This window comes from Oncorhynchus kisutch, linkage group LG6 (genome assembly GCF_002021735.2).
Source record: "Oncorhynchus kisutch isolate 150728-3 linkage group LG6, Okis_V2, whole genome shotgun sequence".
In the NCBI taxonomy this organism is placed as follows: domain Eukaryota; kingdom Metazoa; phylum Chordata; class Actinopteri; order Salmoniformes; family Salmonidae; genus Oncorhynchus; species Oncorhynchus kisutch.
In genome coordinates this window covers 51,217,345-51,245,196 of record NC_034179.2, presented here as the reverse complement: position 1 = coordinate 51,245,196, position 27,852 = coordinate 51,217,345, and the positions used below count along the sequence as shown (strand labels likewise).

Sequence of the window (27,852 nt, the reverse complement as noted above, 5' to 3'; positions counted from 1 at the left end):
ACAGGCCAGCGGCGGGCGGGTGCCTTCCTTCTAGCCGCGTGGTCTGATCTTGAACATCCACGCCAACCTATGGAACAGAATAGAGTAGAATACGTTAGGATTGTTTTCCCGTAGGGGAGAAAGCAGCACGTGTTGTACAAAAGAGCATAAGGCATTGCATAAATGTGCTGTATCCTCGTTGATGATGGCAACTGTCGGATGCCATGGTGCTCGTGACCGAAACCTTCTTTCTAGCCTTGCCTTGGTACAGCGCGGCTGTTTTCCTGTCATTCCTCAGCACCGCTGTGGCGCACAACGGCTGTGCAGGCGCCTTGTTTTGCGCAGAGGGAGGGAGCCCCCGTCTCGCTTTGTTCACGGTGCTTGTTTTATTTGCCAGCGACTTGTTCGCCAGTGACGGTGAAGTGAATTTGTCGTCCATGGTGACATGTCACGATTCATTTCTTCCCCCACCGCCGGAGTCACTTTCATCAGATCGTGTAGCAGCGCTGACGCAGCACGTGCGTCCATTTGTCTTGTTCCTCTTGCCATTGTAAATTATGCACGCTCTCACTGTGTACTCCAAGTAGGCCAGAGTAGACGTATGAGACTGCTTTGATTCAGTGGACTGATACAGGGTACAAACCATTTAGAGATTACAATTAGAATGTAACAATACAATTGAATGGCCACACTGTTCTTCAGTCACAATTGGTTAAATAATTATGCATCGTTGGCTTCCCCTCGCTCATCAACTCACCCATTCTCCCCCATCATACTTTACTAGTTATATGCACAAAAAGTTGTTTCGGTTCAGTTTTCGAGGCATTTATCAGGGTATTTATCAACTGGACATTGTCGGGAGAAGGAGCGGAGCAGACCCTACTGTTGGGAGAAGGAGCGGAGCAGACCATACTGTCGGGAGAAGGAGAGGAGCAGACCCTACTGTCGGGAGAAGGAGCGGAGCAGACCATACTGTCGGGAGAAGGAGCGGAGCAGACCCTACTGTTGGGAGAAGGAGCGGAGCAGACCATACTGTCGGGAGAAGGAGCGGAGCAGACCCTACTGTCGGGAGAAGGAGCGGAGCAGACCCTACTGTCGGGAGAAGGAGCGGAGCAGACCCTACTGTCGGGAGAAGGAGCGGAGCAGACCCTACTGTCGGGAGAAGGAGCGGAGCAGACCCTACTGTCGGGAGAAGGAGCGGAGCAGACCCTACTGTCGGGAGAAGGAGCGGAGCAGACCCTACTGTCGGGAGAAGGAGCGGAGCAGACCCTACTGTCGGGAGAAGGAGCGGAGCAGAACCTACTGTCGGGAGAAGGAGGGGCAGCGCAGGAAAAAGATGCAATGCCCTTCTAAAACGGGGTTATAACTCCAGTTCTGCTTGTAATATTACGATTCTTACAACAGCAGTGTCTTATAGACTTATTTAGACAAAGTAAAGGATGGCGGGACGACTTTAAAAATGGCGGTGTAAATGTTTTATTGATGAGCAGTCAAAATTACTGCTTTAGCGTTTCTAGTGTGAAGGGAAGCTGTTGAGTTGAACAGAGCAGAGCAGGCAGGTGTAGTCTCTGTTACTGTGTCCTAGGGGGCAGACAGATGGCATGCAATATTGCTACAGTGACTGGAGAGCTAGTCTCCTAACCTGGGGTTGTGGGTTCAAATCCCAGTTGATCTGAAACGACCGTAGGCCTAGAACCAGCTCCTTTCAACCCTCCCAACCATCTGGCCAAACAGCATGGAGAAAATGGGCAATATGAATAATTAGTGTATGCGTAATGCTTAGCGACGTGTTTGGCAATCTCTTGTTTTTTTTGCACAGGGTGTCTGTTCTGACGTCATGTTATGTTTTTTGTTGTTGTGTTAGTTAAAATAATAACCATGGTTATGTCTGTCCCCTCTGCAGGCCACGGAGAGCGAGATGGGTGACGTGGACCTGTCTGGGCTCCCGGAGGCGGCGGTGGACTCTGAGGAGGAGGAGGAGGAGGACGAAGACCTGGAGAGGACGTCGGACACCCTACTGGGTAGAGACCTTGTCCGGGAGTGCCTGGAGAAGGACCCCGTGGACCGCAACGATGACGACATCGGTGAGCTGCACGCCACACTCTCCCCTGAATGACCCCTTTTACTCAGTCGCGGTCTCTCTCCCTCTGACACTCTCTCTGTCTCTCTCTCTCTCTCTGTCTCTCTCACACAATCTCTTTCTCTCACTCACTCACACACACGCTACCACACCCCCTCCCTCTGTTTCTATAAATACTAAGGGCCTTCCCTTTTTAATTACCGTTTTTATTTTTGTGCGGGCAATCAGCCAGGTCACCTCATTAGCAGTCCAGTCCAGGGGACCCAGAGAGAGGCCTTCCTGGGGGGCTGTGGGATGCATGGGTTGAAAGTCTCCTTTGCTGTTGGCTTGTTAGGCAGTAGGCAGATCTTCTCTCTGTTTCTTACTCTCTCTCTGGGCATTTTTCTGCCATTGAAATCATTGGGCCTAAGTGTGTTTTTTTTTCAGGTCGCCTAAAAATGTGATGGAAAAACACTTTCAGTGTAAACTTAAACGACTGAAACTAAGAAATGATAGAAATGATAAAGGGCCTACATATTTTATATGTAATCTTTGAGAACTAACAATCACCAAAATAAAAGTTAGACAGTCAGGGAGAAATGAAAATTCCCAAGATGAACTTAGCAGTATAGATTTTGTAATTGTGTTTGAGCGAAAGAGCACAGCTTTAGCCATGGCCAAATGAGCTTTAAAACTGCAACGTTTTCTCACAGCTCCATGGAGAAATTGGTAGAATTGCAGGAAATTGGCTTAAATTCACAACAACAAAAAATCCACACCACCTCGACGGGGGGGCCTCTAGAATGTTCTCTAAAATTCAGCTGCGCCCACCACCTAAGCCCATTTTTGACCCTGCTCTCTCCTCTCATGTTCTCCCCCCCCCCCCCCCCCCCCCCCCATCCAGAACAACTGTTGGAGTTCATGCACCAGCTGCCAGCCTTTGCCAACATGACCATGTCAGTCCGGAGGGACCTGTGTACTGTCATGGTGTTTGAAGTGGTGGAGCAGGCGGGGACTGTGGTCCTAAAGGACAAACAGGAGGTACGGGGTCATAGACAGTTTTCCCTAACCATGTGACGTTTACCGGGACTAACCGACGGGGCTGAAGTTATACGGGCTGTAGCTAGGGCCCAGAGTTTTCCCTGACCATGTGACGTTTACCGGGACTAACCGACGGGGTTGAAGTTATACGGGCTGTAGCTAGGGCCAAGAGTTTTCCCTGACCATGTGACGTTTACCGGGACTAACCGACGGGGTTGAAGTTATACGGGCTGTAGCTAGGGCCCAGAGTTTTCCCTGACCATGTGACGTTTACCGGGACTAACCGACGGGGTTGAAGTTATACGGGCTGTAGCTAGGGCCCAGAGTTTTCCCTGACCATGTGACGTTTACCGTGACTAACCGACGGGGTTGAAGTTATACGGGCTGTAGCTAGGGCCCAGAGTTTTCCCTGACCATGTGACGTTTACCGGGACTAACCGACGGGGTTGAAGTTATACGGGCTGTAGCTAGGGCCCAGAGTTTTCCCTGACCATGTGACGTTTACCGGGACTAACCGACGGGGTTGAAGTTATACGGGCTGTAGCTAGGGCCCAGAGTTTTCCCTGACCATGTGACGTTTACCGGGACTAACCGACGGGGTTGAAGTTATACGGGCTGTAGCTAGGGCCCAGAGTTTTCCCTGGTCTGGTTATTCCAGCCTATAACAGCAGCCACCAGTGATCACAACCACATCTGGAAAGCACCGTGTTTCACCCTGTAGTCACAAGGTTTCATCTCCCAGTGAATGGGATGTAGAGTATGTAGCAGAGCAGCAGCCTTCAGTCGTTTTAACCAGACTTACAGAACAAATTAATGAAGCTACATCCCTGGGAATAAAGGGAGTCTTTCACGGCTGTCTGCAAAAAGCAGTGCCCAGCGGACAGCATAGTATATTACATTGAATGGCCTCACCGCTTACTTTAGTGGATGGGCTCTGCCTTATTAACGTGAGGCAGCAGGTGTCTATATATAAACACACACACATGCAGGTGTGTAAAGCAGGGGACAGCTACACGAGGCGATGTGCATGTGTGAGTTCAGTATGATAGACAGGTTGGCGATGCTCGGTTTCCTCGACCCGCTGCCCGGCCTGGTCTGCTGTGGGCTGCTGTGAAGGTCAAGGGGGAATCAGTCAGCCATCACTGCACTGCAGGATCCTTAATGCTGCTACGAGACAATGAGGGGGAGAGGAAAGAAATAGTAGAGGGGAGGGGGGGAAAGGTCAAGGCAGCTCATCACATTTCCTCGGTCTCTGTCCTTTACAATGCTTCCCTGTGATAGAGCTCTGCCTCTCTGCGTTCCGCTTTTAAAAAGATGTTATCGCCTTCATGGTTGAAAAAGCCATGTTCAGCCGTCTCAGAGTTACTGTGGACGTAAGGTATATGTTCATCTCTTAGACGAGCACTTCCCCGCCTGCGGAGTTCTGCACACACACACACCTCACCCTTAGTCTGCAGTCTGATATGGGGCTCCAGTGCCTGCTGTTCTGCGCACGTTAGTGCAGAGATTCATAAGGTTGGACAACACACTTTCGCTTTTGGAGATCGTCTTCGGTTCGCTCAAGCTCTGTATACCACATCCAGAGACACATTATAATACCAGGCAACAATGATTACTTTGAGTGAAGGTCCATAAAAGCATCTCCTCTTTTATGCTGTTCAGCCAGTCAGCCTGTCAGCCAGTCAGCCAGTCAGCCAGTCAGTCAGTCTGCATGTCAGTCAGTCAGTCTGCATGTCAGTCAGTCAGTCTGCATGTCAGTCTGCCAGTCTGTCTGCCAGTCTGTCTGCCAGTCTGTCTGCCAGTCTGTCAGCCCCTGTTTTAGTGATGGTGTTTGGCACTGCTGCTGTCATCACTGTGCCCCCCCCTCCCCTCCCAGCTGGACCTGTGGTATGTGATCCTGAACGGGGCGGTGGAGATCAGCCATCCAGACAGCCGCATGGAGACCCTCTGCATGGGCAACAGCTTCGGCATCTCCCCCTCCCTGGACAAGCAGTACATGAGCGGAGTGGTGCGCACCAAGGGGGACGACTGCCAGGTGAGTTGCTCTTCTCTCAGCGAGATATTTGGACTCCTAGCGTCTGGACTCCTAGGCCTGAGTCTCAAATCGCACCCTATTTCCTGTATAGTACACTACGGGCCCTGGGGACCCTACTGGATCCTGCTCAAAAACAGTATAAAATATAGTGATTAGGGTTGCCGTTTAGGGGCGCTGACTTTCATTTCACTGTGAATGGCCACTTGAGTCGAGACCTCTTGTCAGACTGCTATGATAACCCCATTATACTGAGCAAGGAGCAGCCTCATCGAGAAATGAAATGGGAATTTTTCATTCCCTTTTGACAATCGGGTCGGAAGATTAAGATGGTGGTGTTCTTGTATTCCTTTCGAGTAAAGAGATGGGCGGTATACACATAGTGTTGGGATCTATGGTGTAAATATAAGTGAGTGCTTCAGAGGTTTTGTATAATTTCAGCCAGTAGTTTTCAAAGTAGCACCCAAGAGCCAAAATGTGCCCCCTGAAAATAGAGCACAATTGTGTACGACGTATTCCACTTCTATGATACGTCACGTCCTGCAATAAAAATATTTTAATCTGCAATTCATATGATATGTTAAGAAAAATCCAATTCGTAAGCATTTAAGATGGTATTTAATCTCTTTAAAACAGTGTTGACTTTCACAAGCAAAGGAGGGCTAGGTTGAAGAGCTGTTGCTTGGTCATGCAGAAGAGGAACCAGTTCTTAATATAGAGATAGGAGGCAGCAATTGTAAAAGTAGCCTACCTCTCGAGAAGTGGTTTGAGCCGCTCTCTCGGTCACTACACAGTTTCTACACAAACAATGTCTAGTTCCTTGAAGAGCTCTTTCACCAGAAGCGTTGTTTTCTGTCACAGTTTCACACCCTGAACGACAGCTCAGCGAGACGGCCGCAGGCAGAAAGGTGAACACCAGCCAGGGGTGTGTAGCTTGACCTTTCAGCCAGGTGAACGTTAGCTAGGGGAGAGTAGCAGGACCAGGGTGGTAAACACCAGACACAGTATGCTATCATAGATGGACTAGTTGCCATGGGAGTGGAGCTTGTCTGTTCGCTTGTAGACTAGCATTGCTGGACCAGTAGCACTAGCCACCAGTCATCCATCCCTGCCATGCCTCTCTCCTGCTCCCGGGGTTCTTCCGTGTTACTGTTTGAGTACCCAGCTCTAGTGCGGAGCACCAGGCTCCTGTACTATAAGTTCACCCGCTGTCCCCATGTCATTGTGGACCAGTTTGTGTGCATCGCCCAAGAGGACTACTGGCGGATCCTCAACCATGTGGAGAAGAACACGCACAAGGTGGAGGAGGAGGGAGAGATCGTGATGGTGAAGGAACATCGCGAGCTGGACCGCAGCGGCACCAGGAAGGGGCACATCGTCATCAAGGTGAGGAACAAAATAGAAGAGTTAAGAGGTTTTTTTTCCCCCATTGAGTTTACATATCAGTCCAGGTCTAGATTTAGGGTGTAATTTTGTCTGAGAAATCATCTTGAAATGGTCATAATTGTCTGGTTTGAATGTATGCAGAGACCACCTACCTGTGACAATGCCACTTAATATAATATAATGTTTACATACCCTACATTACTCATCTCATATGTATATACTGTACCAAGACTATCATCTACTGCATCTGTATGTAATACATGTATCTCTAGCCACTTTAAACAATGCCACTTTGTTTACATATCCTACATTACTCATCTCATATGTATATACTGTACTAAGACTCCTTCGCTCCCCCAAACACCTACAGTACAGATGGGTGCCTGCTGCTGATCTGATCCTCACTTCTGTATTCTTGTCTTTCAATCATTTGAAAACGGCTCACTTTAATTACTATTGCCCTAAAAACACACTCGGTTTCCTTGGCGATCTCTTCTTTTCAGGTGACTGTTCACACAAGGTTTGCTTTGAAGTGCTATCCTTTCACCCTATTCCATTTTTTCTTAAAGTAATCCAAAATGACGCTGATCTCCTTGGTGAAAATACTGCCTTAATTGCTGCCGAGGGGACTTACAAAATTGTATTGGATTGAATTGAGAGTTGGAACGCAGTCGTGATTTAATGTGCGTCTGTCCACTCAGGGCACCCCAGAGCGTTTGATATTGCACCTGGTGGAGGAGCCATCGGTGGTTGACCCCACCTACATCGAAGACTTCCTCCTCACCTACCGCACCTTCCTCTCCAGCCCCATGGAAGTCGGCAAGAAGCTGCTCGAGTGGTTCAAAGTTGACAGCCTCAGAGACACGGTGTGTACAGTACTGTGTGTGTGTTTGCATTGTGCCTGCTTCCTTATGTGAAGGCGTGGGTATACTACACAGTAATCAATACAACTTGTGCCAGGTCAGCGTTCTTTGTTGTACGGGGGATTTGTCCCGTCCAGATACTCTCATAGTGCATAAATGATTTAACATAAGATTAGTCTTGTGCTGTCAATAGTCTTTATTGGGATGTCATTTGTCGCATAATCATTCTTCCTCTTAAAAGGGCCCTTCCCCTCAAAGCGAGAGTCGCTGTTTGTAGCTCTGTCTGCGGTGTGGTTGCTTCATTGTGTTCGAAGATGACCTTTGCTTAGATTAGAACAATGCTACTCTTATTTAAATCTTTTCAGCCACTGCATTTCCGGACTCTTGCAGTTCAAAGAAAGATTACTGAGAAATCAATTTTTGTCATCTCACCTCACCTATGATAGAGTGCATTCAGAAAGTATTCATACCCCTTGACTTATTCCAAAAATGTTTGTGTTACAGCCTGAATTCAAAATAGATTTCATATCTTTTTTTCTCTCACCCATCTACACACAAATACCCCATAATGACAAAGTGGAAACATGTTTTTTGAAATGTTTGCAAGTTTAGTGAAAATGAAATACAGATATATCAAGTATTCATTCCCCTGAGTGTTAGTACTTTGTAGAAGCGCCTTTGGCGGTGATTACTGCTTTGAGTTGTCTTGTGCATGTCTCTTATCAGATTTGCACATCTGGATTTGTGGATTTTCTCCCGTTCTTCCTTGCAGATTTTCTACAAACTCTGTTAAGTTAGATGGGGAGTGGCAGTTAACAGCAATCTTCAAGTCTTTTCACAGATTTTCAATGGGATTAAAGTCTGGGCTTTGGCTGGACCACTCAAGGACTTTCACATTCTTTTTCTGAAGCCATTACAGCATTGCTTTGCATCTATGCTTACGGTCATTGTCCTGTTAGAATGTACATTTTCACCCCAGTCTAAGGTTGTTTGCTCTCTGAAGCAGATTCTCATCCAGGATTTACCTGTATTTCTCCCAGTCCTTGCCGCTGAAATGCATCCCCATAACATGATGCTGCCACCGCCATGCTTCACGGTGGGGATGGTGTTAGATGGGTGATGAGCTGTGCCTGGTTTTCTCCAGACGTAGTGCTTTGCATTCAGGCCAAATAGTTACATTTTTGTTTTATCAGACCACAAAATCTTTTGCCTTATGATCTCAGTCTTTCACGTGCCTTTTTGCTAACGGTGCCTATTTCTCAGGAGTGGCTTCCATCTGTACACTCTCCCATAAAACCCAGTTTGGTGAAGTGCTGTAGAGGATCTCCCATCTCAGCCAAGGAACTCTGTAGTTCTGTCAGAGTGGTCATTTGATTCTTGGTTACCTCCTTGACCAAGGTCCTTTTTGCCCGGTTGCTTAGTTTGGTCGGACGGCCATCTCTAGGTAGGAGTCTGGGTAGTTCCATATGTTTTCCACTTCCCAATGATGGAGACCACTGTACTCTCGGAAACTTTCAACACTCTAGAAAAGTTTTCATACCCTTTCCCACAATTCCCTCTGGGAGATCTACGGACAGTTCCTCGGACTTCATGGTATAGATTCTGCTCTGACACGCACTGTCAACAGTAGGATCTTATATAGACAGGTGTTTTTCTTTCTATTCAAGTTGTCGTGTAATCTCAAGCATGATCAACATAAATTGTATGCACCCCTAGCTCGATTTGGAGTATCACAGTATCCATGGATGTGAATACTTAATGTAAATGACATATTTCTGTATTTCAATTCCAATACATTTGCTAATATTTCTAGAAACATGTTTTCACTTTGTCATTATTGGGGTATTGTGTGTAGATTGGTGAGTAAAACATATGTGTAACCCATTTTGAATTTGGGGTGTAACACAACAAAATGTGGAACAAGTCAAGAGGTATGAAATCTTTCTGAAGGTACTGTGTCTTTAGCCTCTGCTAAAATGGAATGTTTGAAGTTTGGAGATTGCTTGCTTGTTTTTTTAGAAATTATACAGGATTCTCTAATGAAGTTAGTTGACTAAGCTTTGACAGCCTTGTGTTTTGCTGTGCAGGTGACACGCATAGTGTTGTTATGGGTGAACAACCATTTCAACGACTTTGAAGGTGACCCGGCCATGACAAGGTTCCTTGAAGACTTCGAGAAGCTGCTGGAAACCACAGTAAGATCAGCGTTCCCATTTTGTGTCTATACTAACTGTGCGTCCCAAATGGCACTCCATTCCCTTATAGTGCACCACTATTGACCAAAGCACTATGAGCCCTGGTCAAAAGTAGTGCACCATAGAATGAATAGGTGTTCACGCTGTCACTAAACTGAAGCCTCACACCTTCAGCTTCACTCTGTGGTCAGACAGACGTACGGAGCTTCTGTCTGTGGGCGTAACAACTCTGAGCCAGATGTGTTCGCTGTTAGCCCAGGTCAGGTGAGTGAGTAGGTGTTGAAGCCTGTTCTGTTCCTTTCAGAAAATGAAGGGTCACTTGAGGCTGCTGAACATAGCGTGCGCAGCCAAGGCCAAGTGGAGGCAGATCACCCTGCAGAAACCGTCCAGAGAGTCCCCGCTCTACTTCAGCCTGCATGGTGGAAGCGAGAGGGGCTTCGGCATCTTCGTGGAGTCGGTGGAGGGGGGCAGCAAGGCCGCGGAGGCCGGACTCAAACGGGGAGACCAGGTAGGAGAAGTGTTTACTCGTGTTGTGCTGCTTTTATATTGTACTTTTTTACTAGTCAAAGATAAACGGTGTGGCTTTTTGAAGTCTACGTTTTTCTTCCATTTCATACGGTTTAGATTGCTGTTCAGATGCCCTTTGTGGGTATTTTCAGTAACAAGTGCAGTTTGACTCAAAGCTCTCTTGTCTTTTCCTCGTTCAGATAATGGAGATCAATGGTCAGAACTTTGAGAACATCTCCTACATCAAAGCTATGGACTTCCTGAGGAACAACACACACCTCTCCCTCACAGTCAAGACCAACATCTTCGGTTAGTACAATCTGCCCTCTTACCATAACTAGGATTTTTTTCGTTAAAGATGCAGGACCATCTGAGATTAAAATGCCAGATGTCAACATTTGTCTGTACCTGGGTCAGTGACTGTGTCTGTATCTGTGGCCAGTCGTGTGTTGGGTTGCAAAATGCTTGTAACTTTCTCAAGTTTCCTAAGTCTTCCAACCGTACTTTCTGGGAAAACCTGGGAATTTGGCAAACGTTACCAGGATTTTACAACCCATAGTTCTGTGACCTGCGTCTTGCCATTCACCCACTTTCCTTCCTCTCCTCTCCTCAGTGTTCAAAGAGCTGCTGAGCCGGATCGTTCACGAGAAGAAGAATGGCGTTCCGCACATTCCCAAGATCCAGGAGAAGAAGGGCAACCGCTTCTCCATCCCGGACCTGCCTGGAGACATGGAGTTCCCCACAGACCACAAGGCCACCAAGAAGATGAAGGCCAACACCGTTTCTGGAGGACGGAACAAGATCAGGAAGATGCTAGAGAAGACCCGCTTCAGCATCCTACCACCTAAACCCTTCAGGTAGGAGAGTATTGTGTTGTATTTGTTTGTGTTCACTGGGCTTTAAGGTAAAAGGGGGTCATTGTCATAGTCATCTTTGATTTCGCTCCATATCAGCGACAGCTGGACCATTCTCTTTCGCTCTACTTTTAAAAGCTTTTAAAGTTATTGTAGATTAAAGGAAAAGCTTTTTGGGGGGAGGGTCTGTTCTTTGGAAACATAAACACGCAATTTTAGTCCGATTTCATACCTTCCATTGGACTCATTATGATTCGTACTGTTTCAGTGCAGGGTGAGAACGAAACAGTGTTACTTGCCCAGGGAGACGTTGGCAACGCTCTCACGTAAACTTCTGCCTTTCCCCTCGACGCACGCTCTGCTCCGTCAGCTCGTAGTGTAATCACCCTGCATTTCACGAAAGCGTTTAGCATCATTGAGCCATTGGTCTGCCATAGCCAACCAACAACTGCTGATGGCTGCTGATGTGATGGAACAGGTCCTCTTCTCTCTACTTAGGCTGTGTGCCAATCGGCACCCTATTCCCCGCGTTTTGTTTTGACCAGGGCCCATAGGGGAATGGTGAACCGTTTGGGACCCAGACGTAGTGTAATAAACAGTGGTGAAGACCTTTACAAAGGACAAGCACAGGTCTCCCATCTTTATTCCACGTGTGATACTTGAGTCATGTGCCTTTTCTGATGGTGGTGGAAGCAGGAGGATGGACAGGTCAGGGAAGGTAGCTTAGTGGCGGCAGGGTAGCCTCGTGGTTAGAGCGTTGGACTAGTAACCGGGAAGGTTGCAAGATCGAATCCCCGAGCTGACGATGTATAAAAATCTGTTGTTCTGCCCCTGAACAAGGCAGTTAGCCCACTGTTCCTAGGCCGTCGTTGAAAATAGGAATTTGTTCTTTACTGACTTGCCTTGTTAAATGAATTTAAAATAAAAAATATATATTTAAAAAATATTTAAAATGTAAGCTACTCCCTGCAGTATTCTACAGTAGGCAAGTCACATGACTGCCTGGCTTTGCTGCTGGGTCATATATTGATCAACCAGTTGATTTACTGGGATTCCATTGGCAGCCAATAGACTAGGTAGTTTGAGCTGGACACGAATGGTGGTGATTTGACGAGACTACTGCAAGGGATAGCCAGGGTATGTATCATCTAACCTCTTAAACTCTCATTCTTATACTCATTATCTGTGTTTAAAAGTGTATAAGTAGATATATCAGCCATTTGTCCAAAGCGGGCTGTCCTGTGGGTTTCCTGTAAATGTGCACTGAGTGTACAAAACATTTACGATATAATATTGAGTTGCACCCTATTTTGACCTCAGAACAGCCTCAATTCGTCAGAGCTTGGACTTGACAAGGTGTCAAAAGCGTTCCACAGGGATGCTGGCCCATGTTGACTCCAATGCTTCCCACAGTTGTCAGGTTGGCTGGGTGTCCTTTGTGTGGCGGACCATTCTTGATACACACGGGAAACTGTTGAGCGTGATTAACTCGGCAGCGTTGCAGTTCTTGACACTTAAACTGGTGCGCCTGCCACCTACAGCCATACCCCGTTCAAAGGCAGTTAAATCTTTTGTCTTGCTCATTCACCCTCTGAATGGCACACATACACAATCCATGTCTTACTTGTCTTGAGGCTTAAAAATCCTTCTTTAACCTGTCTCCTCCCCTTCATCTACACTGATTGAAGTGGATTTAGCAGGTCACATCAATAAGGGAACATTGCTTTCACCTGGATTCACCTGGTCGTTCTATGTTTTGTACACTCAGCGTATATTGGATGTGTAAATGTATATTCAATACTTTTAGTATATTTGATTAGTGTGAGGTTATCAGTTAGGTCAATGATGATTGGTTCAACTAAATAAGGGAGAAAAAAAATGTTTCACTACTTTTGTGTCTGCCCATGTGTGTTTGACTGAGATGTGTGTAGGTACATCACAGGAGGTTGGTGGCACCTTAATTGGCAGGGGGATGGACTCGTGGTAACGGCTGGAGCGGAATCCCTGGAATGGTATCAAGCACCTGGTTTGATGCCATTCCGTTTGCTCTGTTCCAGCCTTTATTATGAGCCGTCCTCCCCTCCGCAGCCTCCACTGAGGTACATTTAATGAATGTCCATCTGTATGAGTCTATTCTCTCTGTGTGTGTGTGTGTGTGTGTGTGTAACGTCCAGTGTCTGGATACTGTGGCCTTGCCCCTCGTCTCTTCGTTATCTGCCTGTCTGTGTTGTTGCTGCTCAGTGCTAACATGCCGCTGGCACACTGTACTGTACTGCAGCCTTGTTCTGTTGTTCTCATGCTCTTCACTGTCCTCTGTCCCTCCTCTAACTGCCTCACCTGCACAGGGGACTCTTTGGGTAAGACACTTGTTGTGTGATTTAGTTCCCTCATTCACTGGCAACGTGGAGAAAACACAGCATGTGTTCCAAATTGGGATCCTTTTCCCTATATGTGCCCTAAACATTCAGTGCACTATGTAGGGCATAGGGTGCCGTTTCTGACGCGGGCCCACACAGTCATTGTAGGCTGGGATGAATTCAGCAATGACCTTTTTTTTCACGGAAAGCCGGAGGACTGCTTTGGGATCTTCATGCGAAACAAAAATCCTTCAGAATCTCTGCACGCATTCCTAAAGCTACGGAGGAGCTTAACAAATTCAAGTGCTCCTCGAATGAAACGTGTCGACGTTCTCTGCTGTTCCTACCCTACCTGTTTATTCCCCTCTGTGGAATTCTCCGCAGCTTCACGGTCGGTTAGAGTAGAGCTTGAGAATACGGTGAAGTATTGTGTCGTTCAGGGTGATGTGATTCTACGCTCGTTTTTGTGCTTCCATGTGCAGCTTTCTTCTCATTTTGTCGGCTTCACATCCCATAGTGCTTCGCTCCACATTTTATGCATGCAACACACCGTAGCCTAAAGGAAATGGCATGTATGAATTTGATTGGGATCGAGGTGTAACATGATAAGGTGCTTGCCTATAATAGTAGCGTGAAAAGTGCTCACGTAACTAACCTGGGCGTAATGTAGACATCTGAATCACCTTGGGTACGCGGAGGGCAAAGACTGAGTTTTGAAGTATGAGGAAGTAGAGTTTGGTTGAATCTCAAGTCACTGAGGAATGTGATTGGCATTAGGACTTTCTGCGGTAGTACATATGTATGTTTCTGTGTGTCTACGTCTACATTCTGTTGATAGTGTGTCTGTGTCGGTACGTTATGTCTGACATTTGTTGTCTTGGTTTTATGGCGTGTCTATGTCGGTAAGTTGTTAGGCTAACCGCGCTAGCCTGGTCCCTGGTCTCTTTGTACTGTCTTGTCAAGCCCTATGGTCATTGTCACGCCAAACCATTGCCGTTGGCAAGACCGCACAAAAGGATCTGGGAGCAGCAGGCTTTGTTGGTCCCGTATCAGTCTGTGTTTGTCATTTGGGGGAGGAGGGGCCTTGGAAGTGTCAATCATTTAGTCTACCTGTGGGATGGGGGGGGGGGCAACTTTTCTGACCAGCATCCTAAAACCTTAATCATAAGCCAAATTCTTACTGACCGTAACCTAATTTGAACCAATTTGGGAAATTAGGCCTAGGCTGAAATATCGCTTTACACGTCAGCCACGTCCCCTTCCGTCTCCAGCGGCTGCGAGGGCCGTTTAGTACGGAAACAGTCAATTAGAGCTGTGTCCCGGAGGCCTGATGTTGGTGTGTTGGTGTTCTGACACCGTCAGGGGAGTGGCATCCAGCCACAAAGACACCACCGCATCCCCCAATCGTAATGAGACCATTCGTCAAAAGGATCCCATTTGCATATCAGACCCTTTTTAATGCTGATGTCTCTCCCTGTCCCTGTTTACCCTCGAGAGTTGACTCTAGACATACTCACAGAGAGGCAGGCCCGGCGAGCAGACCTCTCATCCCAGCCCCATTGAAATGTCTGTCTTAGATTGAATGTCACGCATAAAGGTTTTTTTTGTTCTTTTTTCGGTGTCTGTACAAAGGCTTCTCATCCTTGCCATCCATCATGCATAGTGTTTGTTTGGGTGTCTGTGCGTGTCTTGTTGATTGTGTGTATGTGTGCTCACTGGGCTGTCATCGTCATTCCTGGGCCTGGTTTGTGTTTGGTTTCGGTGCACCCTGCTCGTCGGCCACATCATTCATGTGATCTTTCATGGATGGAACTTAGCCAACCCCATAAGTATCCATCACTACCTATGAAAGGATTGCTGTGATTGCAGTGCACTGTAGGGATGTCAAGAAGACCAGGAATGCTTCTTTTAACTGTTTGTTTGAATGCGGCGTGATTGAATATGGCTCCGGGGCCAGGAGTTCCTGACCAGGGAAAACTCGAGCCCCTTATCATAAAAGTGATCTGACATCCCCTTCTCATCTCCCTCTCTCTGTCTCTCTGTGCCACAGTGATGGTGGCGTGGGTCAGTCTCAGGATGACAGCATCGTGGGCACTAAGCAGTGCAGGCACAGCGTGGCCATCATGCCCATCCCTGGCAGCCTCTCATCCAGCAGCCCTGACCTGCTGCAGCCAGCCACTAATGTGTTGGACTTCTCCAATCCAGCAGGTGAAAGACACACACACACACACACACACTCTTTTCTTGGTTAAATGAGGGTGAGATAAAAACAGAGGCAGAAGCACTTACTGCCCCTTGGCCAACATCTGACCATTCACTCTCATGCTCACCACACGGCGATCACTGCTTGGGTAGTGAAGACTGCTCACTACTCCACTGAGACAATTACCAACTGAAGATGGGCGCACTTTACACAAGTGTTTACCTTGTTCATTCTTCAAGCGCGGGGGCCTCTTCTGACCGTGTTATGTCGGCAATAGGCGTAACAGTGGAGCTGTGCGGTGGGAAAACAGCAGTAATTACTCAGAGAGGAACACTTCTCACAGAGAGTGAAAGCACTTCCTGCTTGGAGGAACTCCTCACACTGCTCTGCCCCGGAGGCCCTCGGGTTAATCACAGAATTGATCATTATGAGTACGCCAAACACATATACACACACCGGTGTTCCGTTACTCCTCTGTGTCTCAAGCATTTCCATTTCAAGAGCTCGGACATGAAACCGAATTAGAGCCTTATGAAAGGGATTAAACGCTGACAGATTTCAGCGCCCATCATTTTTTAAACAACTAAGCGGCCTCCCCGAGGAGAGTGGAGGGGGGAATATGCTTTTGATTTATCCTCCCCAATCGTTTGTCATTCAGCGTAGCCCGCAGTCAGAGGGTCCAGTCTGCAGCCCCAATACATCACGCAGGCCTGTAGAGGACTCCCCGCACCCCCCTCCCGCCAAGCCCACTGAGATAGGAGATGAATCATCTTCTATTAGTGCCATTTCTCTTCTCCACCGACTGCGCTCTGGCTCTTTCACTGTGACTGACGGGTAGGTAGGGGGGATGTTCATCGACAAGTGCAGCCCCCCCCCCCCCCCCCCCCCCCCCCCCCCCATACACTCATTTCAAAGCGGCCCTCTCAGTGTGGGGAGTAATCCCTCACAAAGCCTGGCCTCAAATTAGATTAAGAGGGGGGATCAGAGAAACTGGAGTTTGGAGTTAAGTATGGTGTTATTCTTCTAGGCCTTTGATTTGGGTGTAAGAAGGCTTGTGTGTGTGTGACTGCGGCAGACTCAGATCCCAGCTCTCTGTCCGACACACACTGTGCCTTCCCTCTCTCCAGTACACTGATCTGATTATAAACAGATGCTTTAGTGAAAGTCCCTCTGCCCCGCTGACGTTCTCCGTCCTCCCACAACGGGATAGCTGTCGTTCAAAGTCCTCTCTTTCTCTTCCATGTTTCCAACCACTGTTCACTCCCTCCCTCTCTCTCTCTCTCTCTCTCTCCTCCTCTGTCTGCTTCCCCAGCCGTGGGCTTCTACTGTAAGTATCTACGTGCTCTCTTCCCAGTCTCAGTGGAAGACCGGGGCTGTGTTCGTTTTGGCAACATTCAGTTTATGCTTTCCAAGTTTCCCCTCCTGTCATTTTTTCCCCTCTTCCTTCATGAGCTTTTTGAGTTCCGTCTCTCTGTGTCATACGTCATGGACCCCAGTCTAAGTTGGGCTCTGCGTGGAGGTCTTGGGCCTCGTTCCAAATAGCACACTGTTCCCTTACATAGTGTGCTACATTTGAAATGAGCCCTATGGGACCTGGTCAAATGTAGTGCAACTCATTGGGACCCATCCTTCGTGATGGCTAAATGTGTTTGACTATTTTTTATGTTGAAGGAGCTTCGTGTTAAAATGCCGTGCCGTGTCTGGCCCTGTGCTTTCCTCTCAGCCCTGTTGCGCTTCCCCTGTCTGCTAATGTTGCTTTAGGTGGGATTTATATCTAGTGGTTCTGCGACAGAGGGAACAGGAAAAAGGATTAGCAGGCAGGCCTAGGGGGCGTTAGGTGTTGGGGGGGTGGGGGGGGACCCTAATAGCGTTGCGTCAGCAGAAACTTCCGAAGATAACCGCCCAAGAGCCAGGAGTCTTTTCTCCTGTGCGGAGGCCATCATTCTCACGTTACAATAAATAATTGGTTTGTTAATCGTTCTCATTCGTTTAGGGCGGTATTAGTCCTGTCAAGGAGGTGAAAAGATCATTATTAGATATGATTGGAGGGTATATGATTGCTCTAGACCCTCGGCACAAATCACCCCCACCTTTAGTTTAAGTAGGTTGAAATGGTTGATTATGGCTTAGCCACTGCACTGTATTTAGACTCATCTGCAGTGTTATTGGTGTGGCTCGGTGATTTGTTTCTGCCGATCTTGCTGCTGTAATGGGAATAATGAATGGGGTTTCTAGTTATGGGCTCAGCCATAGTGAGAGATGAGGCCAGAAAGGAGCACATAGCTTCCATAATGGCTGTGCCTCACAGTCCGTTGAGCATGCTTCACTCTACTCCCTGGAAAACACGGAGGGAGCTGTGCCATGTTCGATACGGTCATCTCTCAGCCAAGCCCATTCCCCCTTTTTATTTATGTTTTCCTCTTGAAGTCATTAGGCTCCCTGCATGACTGCTCCCAGGCACGCGATCCCCCCCCCCCCCGCCCATACCGCTTATCGTCCTCCGCTATTCATTTCTCGTTGTTTTACCCTGCTGATGTGTGTGTGATGGATCACAAGCACGTTCATGTGCAAGCAGAGAAAGTATGAAGTGCTTGTTCCCTTTGGCATATTGGGAAATGCATCTCGCGTGCCTATCCCTTAGCCACGAGGGCGGTTTGCTTCCTTATTTTTAACTTTTGGGTTACCATGGAAATTGTAAACTTTTTTTGTTGTTGTCTGAGACTTATTTTGGGTCCCTATATTTACGCTTCTGTATGAAAGAGATCTGCGTTCCAAACGGCACCATGTTTCCTATATAGTGCACTACTTTTTGACCAGAGCTCTTTGGGTCCTGGTCAAAAAAGTAGTGCGCTCTGTAGGGAATAGGGTGGCGTTTGGGACGCATTCTGGTATTCCGTCCATCCTAAGTCTTCGAAGCTGTTCTTCTCCTCCACTCGTCAGACATTCCAGACCAGGTGATCCGGGTGTTCAAGGCTGACCAGCAGAGCTGTTACATCATCATCAGCAAGGACACCACGGCCAAGGACGTGGTCAGTCACGTGGTCAACGAGTTTGGCCTGAGCGCGGCCCCGGAGAACTACTCCCTCTGCGAAGTGTCGGTCAGCCCCGAGGGCGTCATCAAACAACGCAGGCTACCTGACCAGCTCTCCAAGCTGGCTGACCGCATCCAGCTCAACGGCAGGTAAGACACTGGACTGTGGTCTTAAATACAGGTCTGGGATCAGATTACCCCACCCCAATCCTATCTTTTAACCTTAAAGGGATACACAATGGGATAATATGATCTGACCCTGTATCAGTTGTTTGGTGAAACCTCTTCCCAGTTGGTTCCCCTTCAGGTCTGAAAATGAGGTTGATTTTAATGAGACGGAGGGACTGCTAAGCTTCCTCCTTCCTCCCCCATCCCCTCCTCCTCTTCCTTCCCAGAAATGCCCTCGTCAGTTAAAATGTCTGCCCTCTCCCTCTCTGCCGCCGCTCTCCCTCTCTGCCGCCGCTCTCCCTCTCTGCCGCCGCTCTCCCTCTCTGCCGCCGCTCTCCCTCTCTGCCGCCGCTCTCCCTCTCTGCCGCCGCTCTCCCTCTCTGCCGCCGCTCTCCCTCTCTGCCGCCTCTCTGCCGCCGCTCTCCCTCTCTGCCGCCGCTCTCCCTCTCTGCCGCCGCTCTCCCTCTCTGCCGCCACTCTCCCTCTCTGCCGCCGTTCTCCCTCTCTGCCCCTGCTCCTCTCGTCACACATCAGACTCATCCCAACTAGGTTAACATGAATATTTGATCCTCTGTCACTGTGTGTGTGCCTCTCTCTGCAGACTGACTGCACGCCTGGAATAATTCATACATACACAGCCAGCGGCAGCACACAGAGCCCTGGTGCCTTATGGGTAATAGACAGCCCCTTGGCGCCGGGCAGCGGCCAAAATAGAGCAGCCTAAGCTAGACAATGGAAGTCGAAAGATATTCTTGTCTAGTATATACTGTTGCTTGTGTAGACAACAGTATATAAAAAAAAACAATATATACAGTTGAAGTCGGAAGTTTACATACACTTAGGTTGGAGTAATTTTTCCAACAATTGTTTACATAAGATTATTGTATCACAATTCCAGTGCGTCAGAAGTTTGCATACACTAAGTTGACTGTGTCTTTAAACAGCTTGGAATATTCCAGAAAATGATGTCACTGCTTTAGAAGCTTTGGATAGGCTAATTTACATAATTTGAGTCACATGGAGGTGGACCTGTGGATGTATTTCAAGGCCAACCTTCAAACTCAGTGCCTCTTTGCTTGACATCATGGGAAAATCTAAAAAATCAGCCAAGACCTCAAAATGAAATTTGTAGACCTTCACAAGCCTGGTTCATCCTTGGGAGCAATTTCCAAACTTCTGAAGGTACCACGTTCATCTGTACAAACAATAGTACGCAAGTATAAACACCATGGGACCACACAGCCGCCATACCGCTCAGGAAGGAGACGCGTTCTGTCTCCTAGAGATGAATGTACTTTGGTGCGAAACAGCAGCAAAGGACCTTGTGAAGATGCTGGAGGAAACAGGTACTAAAGTATCTATATTCACAGTAAAACGAGTCCAATATTGACATAACTTGAAAGGCCGCTCAGCAAGGAAGAATCCACTGCTCCAAAACCGTGAGCAGAACTGAAAAGGCGTGTGCGAGCAAGGAGGCCTACAAACCTGACTCAGTTACACCAGCTCTGTCAGGAGGAATGGGCCAAAATTCACCCAACTTATTGTGGGTAGCTTTTGCAAGGCAATCCAAAACGTTTGACCCAAGTTAAACAATTTAAAGGCAATGCTACCAAAATACTAATTGAGTGTATGTAAACTTCTGACCCACTGGGAACGTGATGAAAGAAATAAAAACTGAAATAAATCGTTCTCTCTACTATTATTCGGACTTTTCACATTATTAAAATAAAGTGGTGATCCTAACTGACCTAAAATAGGGAATTTTTACTAGGATTAAATGTCAGGAATTGTGATATATATAGTACACTGCTAAAAAAAATTAAGGGAACACTTAAACAACACAATGTAACTCCAAGTCAATCACACTTCTGTGACATCAAACAGTCCACTTAGTAATCAACACCGATCGACAATAAATGTGAGCTGTGGCAAGAAGGTTTGCTGTGTCTGTCAGCGTAGTGTCCAGAGCATGGAGGCGCTACCAGGAGACAGGCTAGTACTTCAGGAGACGTGGAGAAGGCCGTAGGAGGGCAACAACCCAGCAGCAGGACCGCTACCTCCGCCTTTGTGCAAGGAGGAGCAGGAGGAGCACTGCCAGAGCCCTGCAAAATGACCTCCAGCAGGCCACAAATTTGCATGTGTCTGCTCAAACGGTCAGAAACAGACTCCATGAGGGTGGTATGAGGGCCCGACGTCCACAGGTGGGGGTTGTGCTTACAGCCCAACACCATGCAGGACGTTTGGCATTTGCCAGAGAACACCAAGATTGGCAAATTCGCCACTGGCGCCCTGTGCTCTTCACAGATGAAAGCAGGTTCACACTGAGCACATGTGACAGTCTGGAGACGCCGTGGAGAACGTTCTGCTGCCTGCAACATCCTCCAGCATGACCGGTTGGGCGGTGGGTCAGTCATGGTGTGGGGTGGCATTTCTTTGGGGGGGCGCACAGCCCTCCATGTGCTCGCCAGAGGTAGCCTGACTGCCATTAGGTACCGAGATGAGATCCTCAGACCTCTTATGAGACCATATGCTGGTGCGGTTGGCCCTGGGTTCCTCCTAATGCAAGACTATGCTAGACCTCATGTGGCTGGAGTGTGTCAGCAGTTCCTGCAAGAGGAAGGTATTGATGCTATGGACTGGCCCGCCCGTTCCCCTGACCTGAATCCAATTGAGCACATCTGGGACATCATGTCTCGCTCCACCCACCAACACTACGTTGCACCACAGACTGTCCAGGAGTTGGCGGATGCTTTAGTCCAGGTCTGGGAGGAGATCCCTCAGGAGACCATCCGCCACCTCATCAGGAGCATGCCCAGGCGATGTAGGGAGGTCATACAGGCACATGGAGGCCACACACACTACTGAGCCTCATTTTGACTTGTTTTAAGGACATTACATCAAAGTTGGATCAGCATGTAGTGTGGTTTTCCACTTTAATTTTGAGTGTGACTCCAAATCCAGACCTCCATGGGTTGATAAATTTGATTTCCATTGATCATTTTTGTGTGATTTTGTTGTCAGCACATTCAACTATGTAGAGAAAAAAGTATTTAATAAGAATATTTCATTCATTCAGATCTAGGATGTGTTCTTTTAGTGTTCCCTTTGTTTTTTTGAGCAGTGTATTTAACTTGGCATGTCAGTTAAGAACAAATTGTTATTTTATAACGACGGCGCACCCCGGCCAAACCCTCCCCTAACCCGGACGGCGCTGGGCCAATTGTGCACCGTCCTATTGGACGTCCGATCACGGCCGGTCGTGTTACAGCCCAGGATCAAACCAGGGTCTGTAGTGACGCCTCTAGCACTGAGACGCAGTGCCTTAGACTGCTGTGCTGCTCGGGAGCCCACCGTTTTACATTCAACATATGTTGTGTGTTGTATTATACATGTCCCTCTTTCCAACATCCCTCTCTTTGTTATCCATGAAAATAGAGCTGTGCCTGGTCGACCTGTTGGGACTTCTCTATGCATTGATTAACTGACCCTCGATCTGACTTGGTGGGTTAGACACAAGCTTAGCCAGCAGAAACCCTCCAGTCCTCACTCCAGCCCAAACACTCATCTAGCCAGGGGAGTCTCCCCAACCAGCTCCAGCATCAGCCCCAGTGGCCCTCCAGTCAGTCCCAGACGGCTAGAAGCAGCAGCAGGCCTCCTTCCAGGGGGCCAAGCAGCAGAGACCTAGCCCCCTCTACTGTACCCATCACTTATTCAGATCCCCATCCCTGATGCCTTGAGTTGGCAGGGTCGGCCAGGGCATTTTAAGTACACATCAAGTACGATAACGGGCGCCCGGACGTTGCCCATGAAAAGTGCCACACTGTAAATGTATTGCTGGCCGCTGCGTTGCATTCTAGGTTTAGCTGTAGACATATTTTGGCTCCATTAAGAAGCGCTAGTCCAATGTGCTGCTTTTGGACGCTGTCCCAGAAAAGGGCATCGGGGAGATGTGTGTCTCTCTCTCTCTCTCTCTCTCTCTCTCTCTCTCTCTCACCCACCCATGGGAAAATGTATGGCTGTAATGGATCACCACTGTCAGGGTCTCTCTCTCTCTCTCTCTCTCGCCCCCCCCCCCCCCCCCCCCCCACACAACACATCTTAATACTGCTGCTGCCCTGGTGGTGTCGACCAAGGAGTTGACATAGTATACAGACAATACAGACAATAACGGCGGCACGTTTATTCATGTGGTTATATATTTTCTAATGATAATAATGCATTTTATAACTAAGCCATAAGATACCTCTGGGGTTTGTGGTGTTTGACCAACGTACCACTCTGCGTTGCGTTGTCCCTACGAACAGCCCTTAGCCGTGGTATATTGGCCATATACCGCAAACCCCCGAGGTGCCTTATTGCTATTATAAGCTGGTTACCAACATAGTCATTTTCTGTCATTCCGTGATATCCCACGGCTTTCAGCCAATCATCATTCAGGGCTCATAATAACTATTTTGGCGTGAATAAATAAAGGTCCCGTATCATTTCTAGACGTAGTCTTGATGTTATGTCTGCTTTGTAATCAACACGTGGTTTTCCCGGTATTAACCTTTATTATTACCGTGTGTGTCCCCCCCCCCCCACCCCCTCCCTGTCCCCAGGTACTACCTGAAGAACAACATGGATACAGAGACGTTGTGTTCAGACGATGACGCCCAGGAGCTGCTGAAGGAGAGTCACATCACTCTGCTCCAGCTCAGCACGGTGGAGGTGTGTGTATCTGGTGTATTTACGTGCGTGTGTTGTGTATTTCTGTGTGTTTAACAGAGGGGTTGAAGACCGTACAGCAGCAGACACGTTCCCCGTCTCATATGCGTTAATAAAGTCGTCGTGCTGTTCTGCAGGTGGCCGCCCAGCTCTCCATGAGGGACTTTGAGCTGTTCCGTAACATCGAGTCCACCGAGTACGTGGACGACCTCTTCAAGCTACTGGACTCCTCGGGGGGAGTCCAGCAGACGCGCCTCAAGCAGTTTGAGGAGGTAATCAATCAGGAGACCTTCTGGGTCGCCACGGAGATCCTGAGGGAGCCCAACGCCATGAAAAGGATGAAGACCATCAAACACTTCATCAAGATTGCTCTGAACTGTCGAGAGTGCAAGAACTTCAACTCCATGTTCGCCATCATCAGGTGAGTTAGTTGGGGGCTGGAGACCAGTCCCTCCCTCCCAAGGCAACACTCCCTGTTCTGTTCTCTATCTGTTCCCATTCTAAGCAGTTCATTGCATCTGCGTGCCCCGCAATCCTATATCTGTCCCTACGACTTATTGCCTGTCCAAATTGAGTCCCAAAACAGTTATTACATTTCTGCTTTGTTATGTTGTTAACTCTGCCTTCTATGGTTTGGCTACATTGCGCTTCTGTTGTCCATTGTGCTATTACTTTGACATGCATCTTCAGGGAACTGTAGTGTGTGTGTGTGTGTGTGTGTGTGTGTGTGTGTGTGTGTGTGTGTGTGAGGCAGAGGATGTCCTCTGAGAGCTTTCTGACAATGGGAATCTGGTTAGGCTCGCTGTGGTCTCCTCACTCAGCCATGGAACGGCCTGGCTGCCGGAGCGTGTGCGTGTTTGACTGACTCTGCATGTGCTTCTACACCTGCATTGCTTGCTGTTTGGGGTTTTAGGCTGGGTTTCTGTACAGCACTTTGAGATATCAGCTGATGTACGAAGGGCTATATAAATAAATTTGATTTGATTTGATGTGTGCGTGTCTGTATGCATCTGTGTCGTGTGTGTTCCCTACTGTCTGTGTCATCCAATGTGTAACGAGGCCCTCTGCCTCAAGCCCTCTTTAGAGCAGTCAGATCAGTCAGTTCCCCTGCTGGCTGATGGACTTGGCTGGCTGATGGACTTGGCTGGCTGGCTGGAGACTCCACTTCAGAGCAGAACAATGAGGGTAATTCTAGAGCAGCGCTGCCAGGTCTGTCAGGAGAGGGAGGGGGTTGGGGGGGAGGGAGGAGAGGAAAGAGGAAACACCCGTCGTCATTTGCTGCTCTCTAAATGAATCTGCTCTGAGGTCACAAAGCCACAGGACCTCATTGAGGAAATGGGAAAACAAACACTGAAGATGCATCGTTTTTGGATAGCGTGTTTTGTTGTGAGCGAATGAGTCATAGGCTTGGGCAGTATACTATGTATACCGGGTTATTTTGAAATACAGACAGTATGCTTTTCAATACTGTAAAAATGAATTGTATATTATAAAAACAAAATTCAGGGGGAGTGGTATGCCACTGCTTTATAACTAACTATAAGTTCATATATTTGGCACACCTGAGATAGTTATCTCCAGCTCAGGGGTCAAGCTATGGATTTAGTTTGCTAACTTGCTAGCTAAGTGGCTAGCTTGCAAGACCAAGCTTCATGGTTTCAGCAGAGACAATAAATCCCCCCCCTGGATCAAGATCCCTGCTGCCTGAAGTTGTTTTGTGCTTATAAAATATATAAATATACATTTGGAAAGAAATAGCGCCCCTTGTGTGCACTACCGGTAGTTTTTTATTGAACCTTTTTTTCCCTCCAATTTTAAAGTGCGTTGTAGATCATTCCACACTTAAGGTGAAAAAACTCAAACTAAAAGCAGATCGACCCATCTCAGTAGAGATGGAACGGATCTCCAGAGTTGGCTGTCCCTGAGCCCGGGTCCAGTATCCTATACATCTATAGGTTAACAATGTGGTAAGGTACGGCAGAAATGTAAGCAATACAGCTTTATGCACCAGTATGGTACAGGAACGGTATGAAAATCTGCATACCGCCCAACCCTAGTGAGTGAATGGGTGTACATTCAAGAAAGAGAGTACTCCTCAATTGTGATAATGTGCATCATCCCCTAAGTGGTACACATTGCTTTCAGCTTTCACTTCTGTATTCCCTGAAGTGTGTCTCTGTACTGTGTGCATGTTGTGTCTAGGCTGGTCTGGGCAGTGGAGTGGTCATCTGGCCAGCTAGCCCCGCTTCCACGCTCCTCTCCCGTTCAGTTCAGAGCGGACTCACCTTTTCCTAGCCTCTGGGTGTCTTTATTCTCTCATGTTGTTTCCTTTCCTCGCTTCCTCTCTTTCATCTGCGTTGATGTGAAAAGACTGAGGTCTAACAGTAGGCTGCCTCTCACTTGCCCACTTTATTTAGCTAAGTGTGGATGAAGGAAAGTAGACCAGGGCAGAAAACCACTGGAAAACCACTGAAGGAGAGTTTTGAGCCCTAACCAATCTCTCGAGTGTCCTGTCCAGGGTGTATATCAAGCGGCCTCACGCCCACGCTGCAGATACAGGAGATGGGCTGTTGTTGCCCTATAGGCCATTCTAGCTTGGACAAGGCTTACCTACCTTACCATCTCTCCTCTATAGCTGTGGTCTGAATCCTAACCCCTAAACTCTCTTCCTTGTCTTCTTCCCAACAGTGGTCCGAACCCTAACCGCTGACCTCCCCTCCTTGTCTCTTCCTCTACAGTGGTCTGAACCCTAACCCCTGACCTCTCCTCCTTGTCTCCTGCCCGACAGTGGCCTAAATCTGGCTCCAATAGCTCGTCTCAGGTCATCGTGGGAGAAGCTGCCCAGTAAGTACGACAAGCTGTTCCGCGACCTGCAGGACATCTTTGACCCGTCCAGGAACATGGCCAAGTACCGCAACGTCCTGAGCAGCCAGAGCATGCAGCCGCCCATTATCCCCCTGTTCCCCGTTGTCAAGAAGGACCTCACCTTCCTACATGAAGGTATGGATACCTTTCTCAGTGCCTGCCTAAAATACCTTAATCTTGTCCATTGGAAACCATATCGGATTAATTTATTGGTCACTCTTTACTTGGATAGTCCCATAAAGATGCTCTACAGATGGTCATACTATCAACAAACCATCTGTTGATAAACAACTGCTTGCTAAGGTTAGAAAAAGGGTTAGGTTAGAAAAAGGGTAATCAGGTCAAGATTAGGGTTTGGATAGGGGTTAGTAGATAGTTAGTAGAAATGTTGTTGACAGTTATTGGACATCGACTGAACATCTATAAACCATCTGCTCGGGATTATCCAAATAAAGTGTTACCTGTTTATCTAAACTTTATTCATACACGCTTGTCGGATTAAGATGTTATACAATATAATTTGCTAGAGCGACCTGTCACAGTGATTTAACCTCTCTGGGATATTCGGGACGGTAGCGTCCCACCTCAACAACAGCCAGTGAAAGTGCAGGGTGCCAAATTCAAAACAAAATAAATCCCATAATTAAAATTCCTCAAACATGCAAGTATTTCACACCATTTTAAAGATCAACTTGTTGTAAATTCAGCCACAGTGTCCGATTTCAAAAGGCTTTACGACGAAAGCACACCAAACGATTATGTTAGGTCAGTACCTAGTCATAGAAAAACACAGCCATTTTACCAGCCAAAGAGAGGAGTCACAAAAAGCAGAAATGGAGATAAAATGAATCACTAACCTTTGATGATCTTCATCAGATGACACTCATAGGACTTCATGTTACAAAATACATGTATGTTTTATTCGATAAAGTTCATATTTATATCCAAAAATCTCAGTTTACATTGACGCGTTACGTTCAGTAGTTCCAAAACATCGGGTGATTTTGCAGAGAGCCACATCAATTTACAGAAATACTCATAATAAACATTGCTAAAAGATACAAGTGTTATGCATGGAATTTTAGATCCACTTCTCCTTAATGCAACCGCTATGTCAGATTTCAAAAAAGCTTTGCCGAAAAAGCACACCATGCAATAATCTGAGTACGGTGCTCAGACAACAAATGAGCCATACAGATATCCGCTATGTTGTGGAGTCAACAAAGTCAGAAATAGCATTATAAATATTCACTTACCTTTGATGATCTTCATCAGAATGCACTCCCAGGAATCCCAGTTCCAAATACCTCCTTTTTGTTTGCGCGTTTAGCCCAGTAATCCAAATTCATGAGGCGCGAGCAGACAGTCAAAAAGTTCCGTTACAGTTCGTAGAAACATGTCTAACGATGTATAGAATCAATCTTTAGGATGTTTTTATCATAAATCTTCAATAATGTTTCAACCGGAGAATTCCTTTGTCTTCAGAAATGCAATGGAACGCAAGCTAACTCTCACGTGAACGTGTGTGGTCAGCTCATGGCACTCAGGCAGACCTCTGACTCATTCAGCTCCTATTGCCCCCTCCTTAACAGTAGAAGCATCAAA

General features: G+C 47.5%; 1 protein-coding gene across 6 annotated transcripts in view; it reads left to right on the top strand.

Moving 5' to 3' along the window:
* Positions 1-27,852, top strand: part of LOC109892955 (rap guanine nucleotide exchange factor 6) — a 135,912-nt gene that overhangs the window by 88,249 nt on the left and 19,811 nt on the right. For 5 of the 6 annotated variants that reach the window (XM_031826911.1, XM_031826908.1, XM_031826909.1 and 2 more), the window contains 15 exons: positions 1,883-2,063; positions 2,943-3,079; positions 4,956-5,114; positions 6,345-6,497; positions 7,199-7,363; positions 9,448-9,555; positions 9,860-10,063; positions 10,263-10,371; positions 10,676-10,919; positions 15,324-15,481; positions 16,789-16,803; positions 18,417-18,657; positions 23,277-23,385; positions 23,520-23,803; positions 26,171-26,382. In XM_031826911.1, the coding sequence (XP_031682771.1) occupies positions 1,883-2,063; positions 2,943-3,079; positions 4,956-5,114; positions 6,345-6,497; positions 7,199-7,363; positions 9,448-9,555; positions 9,860-10,063; positions 10,263-10,371; positions 10,676-10,919; positions 15,324-15,481; positions 16,789-16,803; positions 18,417-18,657; positions 23,277-23,385; positions 23,520-23,803; positions 26,171-26,382 (2,479 nt within the window). The remainder of the gene's footprint in view (positions 1-1,882; positions 2,064-2,942; positions 3,080-4,955; positions 5,115-6,344; positions 6,498-7,198; positions 7,364-9,447; positions 9,556-9,859; positions 10,064-10,262; positions 10,372-10,675; positions 10,920-15,323; positions 15,482-16,788; positions 16,804-18,416; positions 18,658-23,276; positions 23,386-23,519; positions 23,804-26,170; positions 26,383-27,852) is intronic. The other variant, XM_020485882.2, reaches the window with a different exon arrangement.